At 39.2% G+C, this 21,361-nt stretch overlaps 1 protein-coding gene across 8 annotated transcripts in view; it reads right to left on the bottom strand.

Annotated features, from left to right (window-relative positions):
* Nucleotides 1–5,562: 5,562 nt before the first annotated feature.
* FBXL4 (F-box and leucine rich repeat protein 4) overlaps nucleotides 5,563–21,361 on the bottom strand; it is a 55,744-nt gene continuing 39,945 nt past the window's right edge. For 4 of the 8 annotated variants that reach the window (XM_085217601.1, XM_085217603.1, XM_085217604.1 and 1 more), the window contains exons 7-9: nucleotides 20,315–20,386; nucleotides 18,837–19,149; nucleotides 5,563–10,498 (exon numbers count right to left, since the gene is read on the bottom strand). In XM_085217601.1, the coding sequence (XP_085073727.1) occupies nucleotides 10,335–10,498; nucleotides 18,837–19,149; nucleotides 20,315–20,386 (549 nt within the window). In that variant the 3' untranslated portion in view covers nucleotides 5,563–10,334. The remainder of the gene's footprint in view (nucleotides 10,499–18,836; nucleotides 19,150–20,314; nucleotides 20,387–21,361) is intronic. The other 4 variants (XR_014881464.1, XR_014881465.1, XR_014881463.1 and 1 more) reach the window with 4 other exon arrangements.

The raw sequence follows: 21,361 nt of genomic DNA, 5'->3' as shown, positions 1-21,361 counted from the left end.
TCTGATCATCCTCGTGCCCTTCTGTGGACCCACTCCAACAGCTCCACATTTTTCTTGTGCTGGGGGTCCTGGGCCTGGATGCAGCACTCTAGATGAGGCCTCACGAGGGCAGAGTAGAGGTCTAACTTCCTGGTACTGTGCGCACACATGTAAAACCCTTTTGTCATGCGATACTTCACACCACAAACAAATGCTAAGTGGTATCTGCCACAGGTATCCAACCAAGGAGGAGGCAGTCTGGACCTGAGCTGTGCCTACACTTGCACAGAGATCTCTGGGTTTATGTGGAGAAGATGCAGCAGTCAAATCTGAGCAATACACTGGTAACATACCTTCAGTTTAGTACTGGTCAAGCAGAATACTCAGGGGGAAAAAAGATCATTTTGAAATGTAGTCAATGTAGTCAAGTGAAAAAAAAAAAAAACCTCAGAGGGAAATATTCAATACAAATATACAGAACACTGAGGTAAAAACTGCTAGAGTACTAAGAGGAGCTCAAAGCGAAAGATGGGTGAGTGCTGAATGCATATGACTTATGAAATGACAGACCAGAGAGTAAATGTGATATCTAAGATTGCACATACGGACACTGCTTTCAGAATATTCTAGGACAGCAACTGCAAAACACATGGATGTTACTTTTGTGGGCCCATGCAGCTCAACATCAGGAAATAGCCATAAAAAGCACATCCATGAACTGCTACCACCATTTTCTGCTTCTGGTTTTGCTGAACAGTCTACAACATGCCCTAAATATATACTTGCCAGCTTTTCTAAACTGAACTTCCCAGTGTCTGCTTCTCAACAGACCTTAAGTAGGAAAGTTATTGAAGCCAAGTAGGACTCATCTATGTCCTCGTATGTTCACAGCAGTATGAGGGCTTGAACCACCGCTATGAGGTGAAAATAAACAGCCTTGGTTTGGATATCTTTTGGACAAATTAGCGAGAGGATGTATTTAAAAGTTACAGAGTCCTAAAACAAAATCAGAAGCAGCTGTCCTCATGTATGCTAATTCAAATCAAGACATTTGCCCAACCAACACGCTCCCGCCTGCTTCTTGTTTATTTTCTCACTGTGGTTTATTGCCTGCTTCCTTCTGGTTTTAGCACTCAATTTAAACATTCAAATAGCAGAAAATAAAAGGCTTTCCTGTTTTAGCCAAGATGTTTTGTAGGAAGCCATCAGCTGCAATTAAACCAACAGAGCACAGAAAGCTATGTATTTTGGTGGTGGAAGCAAGAGAAGCTAGGGGATGATAGGGAACATCACAGGATAAACAGCCTCTTCCTCCAAGTCCACCTGTCCACCCATAGCAGCAAGGCTGTGCAGTTCAGGAATCTAGTTTCCAACAGAAGTCGCATGTGGCTTACAGACTTCAGCTTCTCCAGATGCCATTTCAAGACTGATCTCCTGATTTGAGATGCCCTGTGCACAGACATAGCCATAAAGAGCAAAGAGATCCTACGATACCAATCTCTTAACTTCAGCCCCTGTTCTAGACATTTAAAACTAGATGACACAAACATCCCCCAGCTACAGAAAACATGCTCAGAGATCATTACCCTTTTTCTCCTTCTTGATTTGTTATTAAAAAATAGGGCATAACTTGCTTGTGGTGCTACATGCAGATCAAAATCATTTACAGTTACTGTCCAGAACTGTTCCCTGGGTTGCAGGTCTTCTATATAAATTAGTCCCTTTAAAATGTAACACAGTAGCAGCTTGTTGTTAAACTCATTGTTACAGCAGAAAATTAAGAAAAATACTGTTTTGCACCTGTGCTCTCCAATGACCAGAAGGGGTGGACCCAGAGTGGAGCCACTCTGGGCTCATAAAAGGGCCAGCTGCTGAAGGAAGAGCATCTCATGGATGTAGACTGCTTCCTGCAAAGGAGAGCTGTGCAGCCAGAGAGCCCCCTCACTTGTTGGGTGAGTTTAACTCTTCTTTCTGCGTATGACTATTGGCCTGCCTCTGAATACTTTGCCTGGTATCACCAAGAATGTGTCAGAAGCAATTTCGCTTCTTCATGAGCAGATCACTGGTTGTGACAAGGCAGGAGAGAGAGAAATCCTTTTAAAATGAATTCAGACTTTGTTTGCAGATCTGAAAATGTCTCTCCTTTAGACAGTGCACACTCACACACACATACAATATATATATATATATATATACAGTGTGAACAGAAAAATATCCCAGGCTATTGATGCACCTCATTTGTGGAGATCTGGTCAGCTTTAACACACCCTTCATCCTTCACAAGCCCGTTGAGAAGATGAATGCCAAAAGCCACGACATGCTGAAGAGCTGTAATGGTTTTATGCTCACTAGGAAGAAATAGAATGAAATTATCAAATCAATTCTATTAAGATGGCTCAAGGGACAGCTGGTAATTAGGACTTGTCTGTAAGTGAAAGTTAAATCAGAAAGTGCAAGTGTGTTCCCTTGTGAACACACTAACTTCTGATGATTTTATGTCATTTTTGGTAGCTATTCCAAAATAGCTGCAAGCGTGGCCCAGCCATTGGCTTCCAAATCACAAATAGCCTCTACTTGCAGAGTGCTGTATATAGTGCATAAGTCTGTGGCATCACCATGAGCAAAGTAAATCTAAACAGAGCAACGTTCAGTCAAGAACCCATCTCTCAACAGTAAGCAGAAGAACATACTGACAGTAAAACTGTCACTAGCCGAGAGCTGTTCACAATAGTATAATGGTAAATGAACACACAAAAGATGGTGAGTTTGCCACATTAGACTCATTATCTCCCTAGAATTTCCTCCCTCCCATTTGCTTATTTTCTCAACTTACTTGATACGACACTGTTCCGCACAACATCCTGGTTGCCAAATTGGAGAAAAATAGATTTGAGGGATGGATTGCTTGCTGGATAAGGAATTGGCTGGATGGTTGCACTCAGAGAGTTGTGGTCAGTGGCTCAGCGTCCAAGTGGAGACCGGTGACAAGTGGTGTTCCTCGGGAATCAGTGCTAGGACCGGTGTTATTACACTGCCTTTGTAGGCAATGTGGACGACAATGGGATCAACTGCACCCTCAGTAAGTTTGTAGACAACATCAAGCCGAGTGGTGCAGTTGACACGCTAGAGGGAGGGGATGCTGTCTCCAGAGGGACCTGGACAGGCTTGAGAGGTGGACCCATGCCAAACTCAGGAAATTCAACAAGGCCAAGCGTAAGGTCCTACACGCGGGTCAGGGCAGTCCCAAGCATAGATAAAGGCTGGGCAGAGAATGGCTTGAGAGCAGCCCTGAAGAGAAGGATTTGGGAGTGTCAACTGACGAAAGATGAAAGATGAGCCAGCAATGCACTCTTGCAGTTCAGAAGTCCAACTGTATCCTGGGTTGCATCAAAAGAACTGTAACCAGCTGGTGGAGGGAGGTGATTCTGCCCCTCTACTCTGCTCTTACGAGGCTCCACCTGGAATATGGTGTCCAGTTCTGGGGCTGCCAGAAGAAGGACATTGAGCTGTTGGAGTAGATCCAGAGGAGGGCCATGAAAATGATCAGAGGACTGGAGCACTTCCTCTGAGGGGACAGGCTGAGAGAGCTGGGGTTCTTCAGCCTGGAGAAGGCCCCAGGGGGCCTTATAACAGCCTTCCAGTACCTGAAGGGAGCCTACAGGAAAGCTGGGGAGGGACTTTTCACACAAGCGTGTAGTGACAGGGAAGGAGAAATGGCTTTTAACTGAAAGAGGGTAGATTTAGACTAGATATTAGGAAGAAGTTCTTCACTATGAGGGTGACGAGAGACTGGAACACATTGCCCAGAAAGGTTGTGGATACCCCCTCCCTGGAGGTGTTCAAGGCCAGGCTGGATGGGGCTTTGAGCAACCTGGTCTAGAGGGAGGTGTCCCTGCCTTAGCAAGGGGTTGGAACAACATGATCTTAAAGGTCCCTTCCAACCCAAACCATTCTATGATTTGGTATTTCTTCAGTATCCAAGAAAAGAGACTTCACAGAATCACAGAATTGTAGGGGTTGGAAGGGACCTCTAGAGATCATCGAGACCAACCCCCCTGCCAAAGCAGGTTCCCTACACCAGGTCGCACAGGTAGGCATCCAGGCGAGACTTGAATATCTCCAGAGAAGGAGACTCCACAACCTCCCTGGGCAGCCTGTTCCAGTGCTCCGTCACCCTCACCGTGAAGAAGTTCTTACGCACATTCGTGCAAAACTTCCTATGCTGCAGCTTATGTCCGTTTCCCCTCGTCCTGTCTCCACGTACCACTGAAAAGAGACTGGCCTCACCGCTATGGCCGCCACACCTCAGGTATTTATAAACCTGGATCAGGTCCCCTCTCAGTTGTCTTTTCTCAAGGCTAAACAGACCCAGTTCACTCAGCCTTTCTTCATAGGGGAGATGCTCCAGGCCCTTCACCATCTTTGTGGCCCTCCGCTGGACTCTTTCCAAGAGATCCCTGTCTTTTTTGTACTGGGGAGCCCAGAACTGGACACAGTACTCCAGATGAGGCCTTACCAGGGCAGAGTAGAGGGGGAGGATCACCTCCCTCAACCTGCTGGCCACGCTCTTTTTAATGCACCCCAGAATGCCATTGGCCTTTTGGCCACGAGGGCACACTGCTGGCTCATGGCCAACCTGTCGTCCACCAGGACGCCCAGGTCCCTCTCTGCAGAGCTCCTCTCCAGCAGCTCATCCCCCAGCCTGTATTGGTGCATGCAATTATTTCTCCCTAAGTGTAATACTCTACACTTGCTTTTGTGACTTCAAACAGTTGTGTTTTGGTGTTTGTTGGGTTTGCTGGTTTAATAGATACATTCGTTTCTAGAGAAGAGGAACAAAACACAGAAGAGAAAAACTTCATTCCTCACAAAGGATCCTCTACAACTTGGGGTGTCTGTCATAACAGATATTCTTAAATCAAAACAACCTAGAGCTCCACAGTTCAAACTAAAATAACAGTACTTTATCCATCAACTAAACAGACAAATGCCACTATTGTCTGCTATTACTGAATCTTCCTAACAAGAGCTACCTTTTGCCAAAGTCCTTCTTTGAAGATTATGAGGCCCTTAACAAACAAGACTCATGCCTTGATGCTTCCTGATGTCAACAATCATATCATAAAATCGCACAGAATCACCAAGGTTGGAAAAGACCTTCAAGATCATCCAGTCCAACCATCCACCTATCATCAATAGTACTCAATAAACCATGTCCCTCAACACAAAATCCAACCATTCCTTTAACACCTCGGTTACTCCACCACCTCCCTGGACAGCCCATTCCAGTACCTGACCACTCCTTCAGAAAAGTAGTATTTCCTAACATCCAGCCTAATTCTCCCCTGGCTTGAAGCCATTCGCTGTAGTTCTATCACCGGTTACACGAGAGAAGAGGCCAACCCCCAGCTCACTACAACCTCCCTTCAGGTAGTTATAGAGAGAAACAAGGTCTCCTCTGAGCCTCCTCTTCTCCAGACTGAAAAGAAGGATGTGTAGGATTGACCTTGTCCTACACATGGTAAGATTTAATTAAAGAATCCTTTAATCAGAAACCTGGAGTCACAGAAATTACCATCTCAGTGAAAGACAAACACTTTTATTTTGGAAAAAAGTTGTCCATGTCTAACACAGCATGTACAGATGCATTGAACCAGGAATCTTTAGCCTAGCAATATCAAAAGCTACAACATATAGAATCATTGCAAAAGAGTAATAATGAACATGTAAATCAGTACATAAAGCCACTCCCAAGCTCCATATAAGAAAATGCTACATTTTATCTAGTTTTTGTAAATTTAGCAGTCCTGCAGATTTCACCTGTGAAACATATCCCATAAGATGCAGTAAGTACACACAGTATAAATTAGGACTAAACACACAATTTTGCAAGTGCACAGTGGGTAACATTTCTGATGACAGGAGAGCACTTAAAGTAGTCATAGTCTTAATTACAGCAATATGAAAGATTATAAAAATAACTGCAATATATTAATTATGTTTTCCAGTTAATCTCATGCATTTACAGAACTATACATATAGCCAGATAGACAGGTAGATGATGTTTTAAAATAGAGAAAGGGGATGCATTTCAATTTAAGAAAAAGACACCCTGGACATTGGCAAGGGATTCCAGAGTAGAAGCAGTTCCTGGCTTTATAAAGACAGACTTTTCAAGCCAGCTTCTCCTTAATTTGCTTCCTTCTGGATAGATTTTTGAAAGTTTTGATGTTTGGGGATGGATGTTGTTCTAACTTCTTTTGCTATTCCAAGGCTGATAGTACAATGCTGGGTGGAATTAACCTCAGGTTAGTATTCTAAATCAAAGTATCTAACCTGAACTAAATCACAGCTTCCAGAGCCTCCTCAGGGAGGCCCGAGGAAACAATTCATATGACTTTTCTCAAACATCTAAGGAGGAGATTAATAGCTCTCTAGAGGTGCCCAGATTCCTCACTTAAACCAGATGTCTAACTTTCAGAGAAAAAGCACTTACTGAGTTCCACTCACTATGTACCACGATTACTGGACAGCTTATATCTGGAAAAGATGACATGAGAGCCCTAACAATTGGGCAAGAAATACAATGAGCTTCCCCTATTTTGTTGGGGCTTTTTTTTTTTTTTTTTTTTGTCTCAAATTTGGATCTCTAAGTACATAGGGATTAAAAGTTTCAAACTGCTGTGAAAAGTTGTTCTTTTACACAAGTCCTGCACAGCAATGTACTTAATCAAGTGCATAATTTAAACATAAGCAGCTTCATCCGTGTCCAGAAAGCTATTTTGTCAACCAAAACAATTCATGATTATGAATACGGTGAAAGTACAACACTGAATTAGAAACATCAAAATTTGGGAAGATGTTTTAAATGGTAAAATTCCCATTGACATTAAACATGACCAGAATGAATGACTTATCTCCCTATATGACAGCTCATGCCAACTTCATCCATACACTACAGCAAATCCCCCTTTAGTTTAAGAACAGGAGAACTTCACAGCATGTCACTTTTTTTTTTTTTAAAGGCATTTTAGCAATGCATTTTTTAACATTCATTGCTGAAACACATCTTTTACAATGATTAGGAAAGATAGACAACATCAAAAGACAAGATAAAAAAAAAGTGGAGTATCCTTAAAAGCAGAATTTAGATAACGTGACCAAGGGATGGCTGACCATTGGAAAAGACCACTCAGTTCCAGAACAATTGGCATCATTCACTTTGGATTAAATGAAACTAAAACAAATTTCCCTCTATATGACCACTTCACATGGAGAGAGACCACAGTAGTTATCGGACTTTGCATTCACACTCTACCATACCTTGTAATATCTCTCACCTCTAGACAAACAAAAGGCACTTTGGCAAAGCAACACAGGAAATCCAGCACACCTGTACTGCCCAGGCCCCAGGTTTTTCCTGCTGCACAGATGGAGAGAAACGCAGTCCTCTCCATCAGCTGTAGAACAACATTTTAAAACACAGCTGCTAGAAAACACCTCCTGCTGTTATGTGTACTTCACTCAAGTAATTCTTACATGAAAAATGTTGAGATTTATACATAAGTGTATATATAAATGTACATACGTGTGTACATATATACACACCTAAATATAAAATAAAACAACCACAAAATACAGCAACTTACGTTTACTTCATTGTAACATAAGGAAGGTATAAAAGTATCTCATTTTCTTATCTTGGAAATATCAGTAATATGAAGTCCAGTCTTTCCTCGCTTTGCTGGAAGACATTTTGGAGGTATAAAGCCATAGCTAAAAGATTTTTACCCACTGATTGAAGGTTAAAGTGTACAATTATAGATGAAAGTCTTTCCCAATTATTTCTCAGCTATTTGAATTAATTACATTAGCAACAGCCAAGTTTTAAATAGCCCAAATAAAGAGTAGATTTCAATTTATCTTTCAAGTTACAGTAGAGAACTTCTGATAAAACCAGCTTTAAACAGAAGGCACAAAAGAAAGAAAAAATCCCTCAGTATGAACAACTAAATGTCAATTTAAACCTCCTTTATACCACCTAAAAAGCAATAGAGAATGAAATCCTTCACACATACATGATTACAAAAACACTTATTTGATTCACTGATGCTACAGCAATGACTCTGTACTATTTAGTTTACCAGTTTAAAGGCACAATGGATATCACTTCATCCGTATCCCATCCTATTTACAGTGGAAAACAAGATCTCTTAAGAAAAAAAAACAAAAAAGATAAACACAGATGCACCCTGAGAAGTGAAATTTTTCAACAAAAACATTTTTTTAAAAAATACTATTCTTTCTAAAGTCCCATTATCCAAGCCTGTATTCTTCTACAGGTAGATAATACCTGTAGACAATAACAATTCAATATTAACAATATTGACAACAGCCTTCAACATTAAATTACAATGAAAAATATTACTTATTGATAAAAAATATATATATATATTAAAAGTTCCCAGAAAAGTAAATCAACCTAAATCTGATTGAAAGAAATGAGGTTTCACACAGAACCATGCCAAAGTTGACATCTGTCAGTGGGGAAAACAAAATCTGAATTTAAAGTTCTCTGACATTGTCCAGGTTACTAGAAACAAACAACCAAAAAAAAAAGTGGAATGGATATGGCTGGAAATCCCATAGTGCCATCTGTGCAGAGGAAAAAAATAAAACAAGAAGCCAACTGTGCATTGCCCTTCTTTGGATCTGGAATTCCCAAAAGATTCTGTAACACTAAAAAAAAAAAAAAAAAATCAAAAGAATGAGGTCTTTTTATAAAAATCAGATACGGGTTTCTAGTTGTTTTGTGACACAGTTTGAAAAGTATTGGCACCTGCACAAGAGTTCAGAGTGTTCATTCAGGAGTTGCAGAGATTGTCAAATCTTTAACAATTTGTAGAAGTCCTCTACCACTGGATGGTTATTTACTGCATGAAATGAAGTATTCTTTGCCAGTGGTCCTCAGTGCAATAATGTATTTCTGCCAGATGAATATTTTCCCTCTTCTTCCAGTAGGTAGTAAGTGCCATCGCGACAGTAACAGTGGAGCCAATATCAAACGACAAGCTGTATTTCATGGTCCATATTCATCAGTAATAGCTAAATAGGTAAAAAAAAAAACAACCCTCAACTCTTGATGTACACAGCAACATATTCTAGCAGTGGTATTAAAGAAAAAAAGAGAAAAGCTTCATCCAAGGAAGTGCAAAAGGAAGAAACCCTGTAAATAGTTCATCAACAGTTTTCCTTCTTCAACATTTCAATAGTGCTGAAGAGAGAGAGTACAACAGTACTTAGAGCTCTCACTTCTGGGGAAAGAAGGAAACACACCAAAAAAAACCCAAATCCAATACCTTATAAAACTAAATCACCAAAACGCATTGCTCTCCTTCCAAAACTACTTTCATTGCTGTTTTACTGAACAAACATGCTTGTTCTTACAACTTGACAGATTTTATTCCTGTGCAAGGGACATGTGCTAATGCATTAACTTAAGTACTATATTTTACATGCTGTGCAGGGTAATTAGATGTATACAAACCAACCGTCTTGCCTGTGTAAAGAAAATTGGTCTGGAGTTTTCTACACATCAGTTATGACACTGTGTACAGCTCAAACTTTATATCCAACACCAAGAAGCAGCTGGCAATTTTCTCTTTCATTTCTGCTACAAGTTCAGGTGGAAGGTTCTTGAATTTATCTGTTGTGTCACTTAGGCTGGACTGTAAAACATCACTACATCTGTTTCAGATGGAGGAAGGGATGAAAATCAAATGCAGTTCATTGCCACAAAAAAAAAAAAAAAGAAAACCTGTCTTTCCAATCCATTCTTAATTAAGCTCAAACAGTTTTTAAAACAACTAATTGTAGGCCTGATCATACGATGTTATGCTGCAGACCAAATTAAAATGCTACCATGTGTGCATGTAGATCTGTACACATTTATATACACATACACACATATACACATAAATAAAAAATGAAGCACCTTTTTTTTTTTTCTTACTGGTAAATATTCAACATTTTCATTTATCTAGATATTAACATGTTTGCTGGGTATAACACCCTATAAAGGGACACGTATGATGTTTTTCATTTTCTTGCCATTAAAGCCATAAATATGGCTAGTATTTAAAAACATGCAGTGCCACTGATTAACAGAGTAAAACAATTATTAGGTACAATATCAGCTCTAGGAAATGCATAATACATTTAAATTTAAAATGTATTTTACCCATTTGTGCAAAAAATTAATGCAATCCACTATTTCATAACTCTTCATAAAAAAATCAGCACAAATTCACAGGAAATAACTGTCAAAGGGATTCCATAGCAGCATATGTAGTGAGTCACTGGGTGAAACTCTTCTTTATGAACACATTAGGAAAGTTGGCATTCAGTTCTAGGACAACTCTGTTATCAATCTGTGAACAGAAGGACACATCGAGTAAAGAAAGATCTTTACAAGACTCCAGCAGTTTTCTTAAAGATGCTGGGGTTACCATCCTCGTCCCTGTTTGAAACAAAAAAGAAAGAAAAAACGCAAAGTTAAAAAGAATAGTTGTTTGTTTTAAAGCTGCTAATATTGCATGAAAAGAATGCTAGTAATGCAATGTTTATTTACATTATTTCAATTAGATTTCAAATGAAAAACTTCTCAGTGGCAGTCTTTGCATAATTTTTGCCTTTAAGAAGCCTGTTGCATTTTCCCAACTCAGCCATTCATTTAGATCGTTTGCTTCTTAGAAGAAACTTTACAACTTCAAGAGAAATTTCTAAATACAGAAGCTGACCAAAGTATCCAAAGCCACAAGACCCAGTGACTAGATCCTGGGCTTTGGCTACACGGAAAATACTATGCTACATTCACGTTCTTGTGGCTTTTCTGCTGGCTGCAATGCCTGGCACAACACACACTGCTACAGCTCTTCCACTTCCAAATACATCAGCAAGGCTTCTAGGACTCTAGAGTGGCTATAGGTACAAACTCATATCACGCGGGAACAGTTCTCAAAAGACTACTACTGACCTGGCAGACAGGACTGACAGGAGACCCAAACCTTACTGCAGGCATGTCCGACCCAAGGCCTGTAGGCTATGTTGCCTGGCACAGCTCATACTGCAGCCCATCCCACAGCTGTCACACCACTGTGCTAGTGGTTCTTCCACACCGAGTGACTCAGCCTGGCTCCAAATGCACACCCAGATTGTTCAGCAACAACCAAACACTGCTGTTTGACCAACATTATCTGGGGCACAGGAAGGGCACAGTATACAGTGCTGGCTCAAATTATGGCAAATAATTTTATGCATTTTGACACATTGGCTATACACAGTCCTGCAACCAGCAGAAACAGGCAGCAGTACTTTCTGTATCGATAAAGGAATTTGACAAGTTTCAAGATTGAAAAAAAAAACACAACAATTTTTTGGTATATTTGCAACTCCATCTTCAGTCCACATAAATATAGTACCCGAGAATTTCAAATTGGAATGCACAGAGATGCAATCAGATATTTGACTCAAAGGAAAATTGATCATGTCTCTACTAGACTTTTATAAGACCTATCTCATCTGAGAAAGATACCCCTTGCTTCACAATCACATCTTATTCACATCATCACTTTTTGGCAGTACACGTATTTGTGAACAATTGCTGACAAGGATAAAGCACGAAAAGTGTAAAATTTCATCAAAAATCTCTGATGAACATCTTGAGAACTCACTGGGGATTGCAGCACCTCATCAAAGCAGAATGATGCATTAACTTCACAAACTCAAATAACCCACTAGTTTTATGTCCTTGTTACTTTTTTTACATTTTAATAACATATATTAAAAATAAAAGAAGCTTTGTTGCCTATCACATTAACTATGTTATGCATTTTACTGGAGCCAGTGGTGCAATGGATAACACATCTGGCTATGGATAACAAGACTGTAGGTTCAACTCCTGCCTAGTTTGTTCAATTTTCCCCAGCACAAGAAGGATGCAGAGCTGTTGGAGCAGGCTAAGAAGATGATCAGAAGGCTGGAGCATCTCTCTTATGAAGAGGGAGTTGGGCTTGTTTAGCTCAGAAAGGAGAAGGCTCTGGAGAGACTTAATAATAGCCTTCCAGTACTTAAGGGGAGGTTATAAACAGGACTTTTAAAACTAACAGTGATAGGACAAAGGGGATCTAAACTAAAAGAGGGGAAATTTAGGTTTGATGCTGGAAGTAATTCTTTACTCAGAGGATGGTGAGGCGATGGAACAGGTTTCAAAGAGTTGTGGATGCCCCACCCCTGAAAGAATCGTTCAAGGTCAGGCTGAATGCAACTCCAGGCAGTTTCATCTAGAGATTGACAACCCTGCCCATGGCTGGAGGCTGGGACTAGATGATCTTTAATGTCCCTTCCAACCTAAGCCATTCTATTATTGTATGACATGCAGTCCAAGAACAATTCCTCTTCGCTTAATGCAGCTCAGGCAAACCTAAAGGTTGGACACACACACCTTACTGGAGCAGCTGGTAGCCAGGCAAGTTATTCCAGAAAGTAAACCAAGCATGGATGTCTACAGTGTGACACACTGCTCAATTTCTACCGACTATAAAAAGCTTATGCATCCAGCAGGCCTGTGAATATCTATTGGCAGATATCTATTGGTAAAGCATTGACATTCCACTTTTTCTAAATCATTCATAAGCTTGATGGAACTCTTTCTTCCTCTTGTTTTATCATCTGGTTACTAAGTATCACAGGATCATTTCGCAAATCTTCAGCTTTAAGTTCTTCAGCTTTAGATTTTTCTTTCTTAACTGCTTGTGCATTATCAGCAAGTTCTGGTATGGCATTATTCACCCCTTTGTCTGTATTACTGAGACAGCATCTATCACATTATGGTCCTTGGTGACCACAGCAGTGACTTAATTTCATTGTGCAAAGGAACAATGCATTCTTATCCTCTGCTTTCTCTCACTTAAACCCCTTCTCTAAGACAGAAAACATCTTGTTACAAAAACAGAACAGCCTTGGTAAAAACTTCTGAAAATCCAATGCTACCCAGATCGTATCAGTGTTTATCTTCACCACAAACTCCAAGAAGTTCTAGGTTTGAAAGACCTAGCAGGTGAAAGATCTCACAGGGACGGAGCTCTCCTTCACAGTATCTTAACTCTCTTCATGTCCAGTTGCACGTTTCAGCCCTTCATTTCTCTAGCGCTGAGGCCAATTTAAGCAACAAATCATACCAACAGCTTTGCGTGTGAGCTCATTTAGAACCGCTGCATAAATATTAGTGCTAACAATTTATTACTGCTCAACATATTAACTTGTTCAAAAGCTTCCTGTATCAGCATTCCAGTTTAAGACAGCTTTCCAGGACATTCTGGAGAGAATGGGTCTAAAGTTGCAGCCTACTTGAAGGCTGATGTTTTAATAAGATGTTTTCCTGCAAGAGCCTTCTCATATCTGAGTGGCCAGACACACTGTTAATCTACCAGTCTCAGTAATTCTCCTGTAAACTTCTTCCAACATATCTGAATTACCATTTTAGCACTACGTTTAGCCAATAGCTCATTAATGGTCCATTTCTGCCTTACTGTGATGCTGTTTCACCTTTTATTTTCCTCCTTTGAACATGACTCATTTCCAGAAAGATGACTGTTTCTAGTAGTCTCCTGTAGTTCTCTGTGTAAGCATGGGGGTCTCTAAATGTGGTTTTCACCTATTCTGCGGTAGAATCTTGAATTGGTTATTTAGGAACATTACTCTGTCTCTGTTATCATGTCATCAAATTTTACCTCATCTACTGGGAGGTAATTAAGGTGCACCATTATTGTGACTTTCAACTCTCTTACCATCATATAATCACTGTCACCACAATGGTCAGGTGGTTGATCTGGCACCAGTCCCCTTGGCACACACATGAATTTTGTGATATTCTTTAGTTATTTACTTCCCTTAATCATAACTGTACCAGAGTACAATACTATCAGAAGGATCTGCTCTAATGTTTCAGCTGAAACTCCAGGAAAAAATTACACTATCATCCTTCTACCAAGCCTAAAATTGCTACTGCATTAGCATCTTCATTTAAAATTGCTACTGCATTAGCATCTTCATTTAAAACTAGTTTTATTTGACCATCTCAGCTTTTAAGATAAAAATCCAAACCTTTTTACAAAATGCTATATACAGATGCCTAGCCATTTTGTGTGTAGGAGGGTCCTCTTCATTCCTTCCTATCTGAACTTTGACAGTTGACCTATGGCTTAATCTAAGACTTTTAATAGATTTAGAACCAAATAGGTCATCCAAGTGCGAGCTTTATTGCACCTCTTACTTTCTTCATCCCCAGACTTAAAATTTTACATTAGGAAAAACCTTCTCCAAAGCTAAAAAGGCTAGTCAGTGTTTGCAGTATTTGGTCATTCACACCAGGGAATAAGCAAACATCCACAGACTTGCTCTATGTTACACAAGGCCGAATTAATGAGACATTTCTCAAAAGTACATTCAAAAGCATTTCAGAAGTATAATATAGCATATTTTTCCTTGCCTTTCAAAAACTGACAAAATATGCTAGTTAGCTACATTGCACATTTTCCTACAGTTTGGAGGCTTCTGAACCTTTGCTATTTTATTACAATTTTTCCTACGTTGCCCATTTCTTTGAGAAATTCATAACATCTGCCTTTTTTTCTGTTGCTCAGCTTATAGTCCTGAAAAAAAAACCTTTCATAAAGGGTACTTTGAGTAATGGTTCATATGCAAGAACAGATATGCTTATTAGCTGAAAATGATTACACTTATATACGTAATACATCCAAATCCTCAAATTCTTGAGCAGTTGAGTGTATGATGACTACAGAAGTACCACATCTGGAAAATTGCCAGAGTCACAATTTCTGGGGCAAAAGGTACTGATACACAAATGATAATTAAGATTAAAGTTTTTTTTTTTTTTTAAATGGGCCTCCAGTAATTTCATTTAAAAATACACTAATACGAAACTTTCAAAAGGCTGCACATGAAAAAACAGCTTTCAACTTTTACTCAAAAATAACACATAGATGTTGCTGTGCTAAAAAAAAAAATAAAAAATAATAAAAAAAAGAGATACCCAGAAACAAATAGCACTATTCTCCCAATCACTCTCTCTTCTCCTTTTCTTCCCTATCCAACCAGATTAGCCTTTTATTCTTTACATTTTACTCGATTTACAGCACTCTAATTGTAAGTTTAAATGTGGTGCACATTCATATGTTTGAATTGACTAGCTATGTGTTGATGCCCTAAGAGAAAGCTGAGGATTTTGACAGCTGGCAAGGGGGCTGTTAGTTTTGCTGTTGCTCAGAAATGTGTAGGACATGCTGGTATGCAGTTAGCAGTATACAAATTCTGCAGTAACGAGGGTGCCTACTTTTTATTACTCTTTGTGCAAGGTAGAGAAAGTTAAGACTTTTGGGAAATGAGGTTAATATGACTTATTGTTCATCATTGATAGCAACTAGTATTCACAGTAACACAACTAAACAGCTGATATGGCATACATTTAAACCTATTTGCTCTGCCAATTCATGTGGTCACCTGTCTTGACATGAGGTTTCTGTTTCAAGTTTTGTAACACTGGACATTGTACTGCAACACTATAAAAATGTCAGATAATCATAGCTGGATCACTCTACATTCCTCAGGTGAGCAAAAAGTAGGGGAAATAATTCTTGTATAGTCCATTAGTGGAAAAGATGCAGGCAGAGAAGTAGAAGATACTTGTAAATAGGCAGCTCAGTATGTAATGGGTAAAAGAAATATCAGAACTAAAAAACCCAAGAAACATACTCATGTACTTAGTGACACACTTACATCATAATTTTTCCAAACTGTATTATAAATACAGCAGATATGAAACCAAACCATGATTTTAACAGAACTTTACTCTCTCAAGTATGCTTTAAACACAATTTAAACAAAGCTACCCATCAAACAATGCTTTATGTGGGCCAATAATTTTACGCAGCACTTGGAAACCGGCAATTTTCATCTTCTTTCATTGTATTAAATCAAGAAGAAGGGTATTACCAAAGAATAACAGACACACCAAGAAAAGGACAGATGAGCAGCAAGCCGCAGAGCCACCTTGGCATCCAAGGTACATATAACTTTTTTTTTTTTTTCATACTTAAATGAAGAACAGTTCAACAAGCTTTCTTTCAGAGCCTTAGATTTCCTTCTGAAAACAGTGGGAGTATAAATATTCTGTAACTGAACCAAGAATTTTTCCCTGCCACGTTTGTATGTTCTACCAGTTGAACAGAGAAACAAGCAAAGTATTGTCCACACTGGTGATTATGCTGCAAGGCAAGACATTTTGATCTCTACTTAGGTGAGCTCCTTTATACAGCAAAATCAAGCTTTTATGCAGTGTAATTGAGACAAAGTAAGTTCCCTTGCTGCACGCACTGCTAACCCAGCAGTAATACTTGTATGCCCTTAACATATGCATGTATAAGCCAGCCATTTCTTTACTTGGGAAATGACAAAGGATGCAGTAAGAGAATCTCCCTTTCATTCACATCATAGAGGAGACCCAATGTTCAAGGTTAATCTTGCAAAGCCGAGAACTGACCTCGAGCCTCTAATAGCTTCAGACCTGTTGTCATTCTTCTTTAATAGGAAAAAATCATATTAAGAATTTACACAGTTTATAGAGATAGGATGGTCCTACATCGGCAGCCAGAAGTCGGAGCATGTAATGAGATTTATAATTTTCTCAGCGTTCTTGTGATGTAAGAGACCAGGTCTTGGGTTCATAAAAGAGATTTATGAATTTATATTTGAACATCTGGCAATTCTACCTCCAGATGACCTCAGCAAGGTTGTGATTCTGCTTGACAACTCCTTCTCTGAACCACAGACTGTAATATAACAGCTCCCATATTCAAAAGAAGACATGAAGAGTTTTCTTACTAGTACCACAATAGCTGGGTCACTTCTTCACATACATTGTGAAGAATGTATTGATTGTTTATAGAAGAGAAAAAAAAAAAGGTTGCATTCTGCTAAGTATTCCTCTGAAGAAAGAAAGCAAATTATGGGAGTAGACACCGAGATTTTTGGTAACAACTTGTGGATAATTCAACTGGATATCCTCTAGAGAGCACCTTGCTGAACACAATTTGCAGTTTTATCAGGTAAGGTTGATCCTTACCTGATAAACCCACTTGACTCAGTAACACTGCAGGCACCTAGGGAATGGAACAGAATTCCTCTCCACGTTCACACATTTTTCAACAAAAACATCAATGAGATGTTAAACTGAATTCAAATGCGAATTCAATTGTTAAAGGAGAAGTGTGGCAAAAACCCTTCAGTGCTGGCAGAGAGGCAGCAGAACTAGCAGACTTATCTGCAGGCTTAACACAACCGAACTATTCATTCTGCAGCCTCTGGTACAGTGAAAAGGTCAGACCAATTTGTGGGCAGACACAATGCCATTGTAATAGCATGTATGTGGGTGGTCAGGAGAACATACATGTTTATGAAAGACTGTATTCACTAAGCCTTTTGGAAACTTTTCATGTCTGAACAGTGAAATGTATATCCCTGCTAGTCTAGCTACAAAACATATTCCCTTAACCACAGGCAAAAGCATATATTACCACCCGAAAACTTACGCATTAATCCAGAATAATACGTACTAAGTGGACTTAAGTTTTCATCTGTTCATTCTCCTTCCACGTTGGAGAGAAGGTAGCTTTCTCATTTATAGATAAGTAAAACTATTTCACAGTAAAAACATTTACTATCTATATTGTGGTGACAACTTGCAGCCATGTGGTAAATTTTTGTAATGAGAAACACTGGTAAGCCTTAAGCTTGCTTGTAACATTCTTTGAGTAAAAGGCACTGTTTCTCTGGAGTACCACTCCCAACCTGAATGTATTACTTTCTCAAAAAATTATTAAATACTGAAAATAAGCAGTGCAGCTATGTTCTTCTCTTTAATAATTTAAATCTTCATTTTTCAACCAACCCTGTGAAAATAAGTTAAGAGGAAGATGAAGAAATTTTCCCTACATCAATGTCAAGACTACCATCATTGTCACAGACTGTTCCTTTTAAAGATAATCCCACATTCTGCCAAAGAAAGAGTAAAACTACAATTCCTAAAGTCCTTACTCAAGATCCAACACATATTTAGTTCGGATTTCCCAAACTGTTTTTAGCTATAGACACCGCAGATTATTAGAAATCTAAGATTTGATGCATTCTTTGCACCTCATCACTTCTTTCCCACTTCTGTGGTAATTCCATTTAAAGTTTTGTTATTAATAACATTTTTCTCTTTAAAGAGACAAATTCAATTCCTGTTAAAAGTGACAAAGATTGTTAATATTGCTTGGTGTACCTATACTGTGCAAAAGCAGAAACCCATTTATTAATCAGAAATTCCCACTATCAATATACTTTGTTACACTTCATAGAAATTAAAAAACAAAAGCAGAAACAAGAAGAAGAGACTGGACCTTCTGAGAGCAAAATCAAAAGATGTCCATTAAATATACTGATTATCATGAAACTAAAAATTACTGGAACAAATCCACACAATTCTTAGCTTAAGTAACATATGTAAGTAAACAATCAAATTACACAATTAGTAGAATCCAAAGGATTTAGGTGTCAGAAAACCACTGCAGTTACTACTTATCTCTCATTTTTTCCACAAGCTAAGCCATATTTTTTATATAAATATATAAATATATATAAATACATCTGGGCAGCAGTTTGACCACATGAATTCCTTTTATAACTCGTAGGCTTCTGAGAACGGTAAAACATATACCAATATTCCTACATTTTCTTACCCAATATATCTAGCTGCCGTAAGTGAGTACAGTTAGCTGCAAGCTCTTCAATATCTGTGTCACACACAGACCTGTTGGCCGTAAGAAAGAGCTTTTGCAAGTTTGGGAGTTTACGTGCAAGGTTTGTGAAACAACCCGTACTGCTCTGTAATGTGGGGCACCAGCCAAGATCAAGTTCTTCCAAAAGCTGACAGCCTGAAGCCAACTCTGCTATTCCATTTTCAGTTATGTTTTTACATCTCCAAAGATCCAGACTGCGAAGCTTTTTGCATTTTGCTCCCATCATGCTTGCTATAAGATCATAGTCTTCAATCTGCAAGGAAAATAGACACTTTGTCATGTATACCACCCTTCTAGACACACATAGGTGTTTCAAGATTTATTTGCTAACACATCCACAGATCCATCCTAAGCATCTGTCACTTCTAAAGAGCTCTGAAAATTACTCACCGTACACTGAGGTCTACTCCTACATGAGACAAAAATAAAGTTCCTATTTACTTCCAGACATACGTGCTTTTATATTCACTTGACACTAAGGATCAGTGAAAATGCAGTTAGAACTTCATTTTCTTTGAGAACTCCCTCCTTTTCTTCAAGAGATTATTAAAATTGTATTTATGACAATAGAAACAGCAACTATAAAGTGTACGTGCATTAAAGAGGGCACCTATTTCCATTCTAGGTTGATCATCTGCTACACTTCCTTATGGGAGCATTACTATTTACCTCAGACAAGCCAAAGGGGCTCAAAGTACCCCAACTCCACAGGTTGAAGGAATGAAATCCACTATCAAAAATCATAGGAAGACTAGAGTTGTTGGAAAAACAACACACTGCCTTCCTCCTCTGTCCATGAGTCAAAGTGGGGAAGGCTGAGTCAATTCTGCTTTGTCACTTGCTTCTGAAACTGCAAGGAAGTTTACCTGATGCGCTATCAGATGCGTTTATCACCAGAGACAGCAAGTTAATTCCCAGTGCATACAACCCTGATATGCATATTCAATAAAGTTTAGATGAGCTCTGTGCAGGGATTCCAAGCCCCGTATTTTCTTTCTTTAATTCAATGTGTGCCCAGGAAGTCTACATGACTCAAATAGCTTCTGTTGAAAACATTCTCGTGTTTATGACTGTAGTGTCACACAAGTGTTGGCTTGCTATGAATTATGACTTGGTCTGGATTTCCAAAAAAAAAAAAAAGTCTTAATTATTTGTTTTGATGACTACGCACATAAGATATGTCCCAAAATTTAGGAAGAGGATGAAATGGAAAAAAAACCGCAAGCTAGATTTTAAGCCTATGAAACTGGCATACAGTCTTTAAAAAGATGACTAAGTTATATCCAGCTCGAATCTTTTGTAAGTTTGATATCTCATCTAACATCAACCCAGCATTTAACACACCTTTGTGAAACACAGATCCAGGTCAAGTTTAGAAGTACAGGTGTGCACACCCACACAGCACTCCAGCTACTCACCATGACGCAGCTGCCCAGGCTGAGGTGTTGAAGCTCTGAGCAGAAGTTCAGGATACTGAGCAGGGCTGTTTGCTGCCACCAGGGAATGCATCAGAAGGAAATATGGAACGTGAAACAAAGAGAAGAGGTCAATTAAGCATTAAAGGCTGTCACTGCATTTCCTGAAACACAGCTCAAAACTCTGTTACAGACACAACAAATGCCACTTAATGAGTCCCCAGGTAATCTGCCCATTGATTGGCTTAAAGTAACAGTAATCATTACAAACCTTTACACAAGTCACTTCGGATGTGGTTTTGAATTGCCCTGAAGATACCTCTCCACTCATGATCTATCAGCTCATTTCCCCCAGGAAAGCTGCTGAAGAATAAGTGTGGCAAGTTCAAACAACCAGCAAGGCCAGACCAAAATCACAGAGGGCTGGTGACACACCAGCAAAACAGCAGAGCACTGACATTCTCTCATCGGCCACAGCCTGATGGAACTGCCAATAGAGCAGCGCAGCATTGGGACCGAGCTGGTGACTTTAATGTCAAAGGAGTCTCCGTGCTGACAGGGATGCTGACAACCATTGAGCACCTGTCACTACCAGCATGCGGGCTGAAACAGATATAATGTGTACTTTACAGTCATGTTTCTGCCATTTATCACAACCATTCTTTTGAAAGTATTGCACATTGCTCAGCCTGAAATTATACTGGAACGCAGATGTATCTTACAAAATGCTAAGTACATGGCTATTCTGTTCTACGACAAGCGAAACTTCACGGTTTTTTATTTGCATTTCTAAAACAGAGAAAAGACTCTGCATTGTTTGTAGCCATATTCCGTTTTGTGGTTTGAAATATACACCAGTGCAGAGAAGGACACAGCCTGAGATTCAAAACAGAAATATCTGTGCACCATACTTGAAGCATTTACCACTTAATTAGTTTTTTGTAAGCTTGAAAACTACAGTAAGTTCCGTAAGATAACTAAAGTCTAAGTACATAGGATACACAACAGTGTCTCCCACACACACACACACACACACACACACACACACAC

This window comes from Meleagris gallopavo, chromosome 2 (assembly GCF_905368555.1).
Source record: "Meleagris gallopavo chromosome 2, MGAL_WU_HG_1.1, whole genome shotgun sequence".
In the NCBI taxonomy this organism is placed as follows: Eukaryota; Metazoa; Chordata; class Aves; order Galliformes; family Phasianidae; genus Meleagris; species Meleagris gallopavo.
The sequence above is the reverse complement of the archived record's forward strand: the minus strand, read 5'-3'. Positions and strand labels throughout refer to the sequence as shown.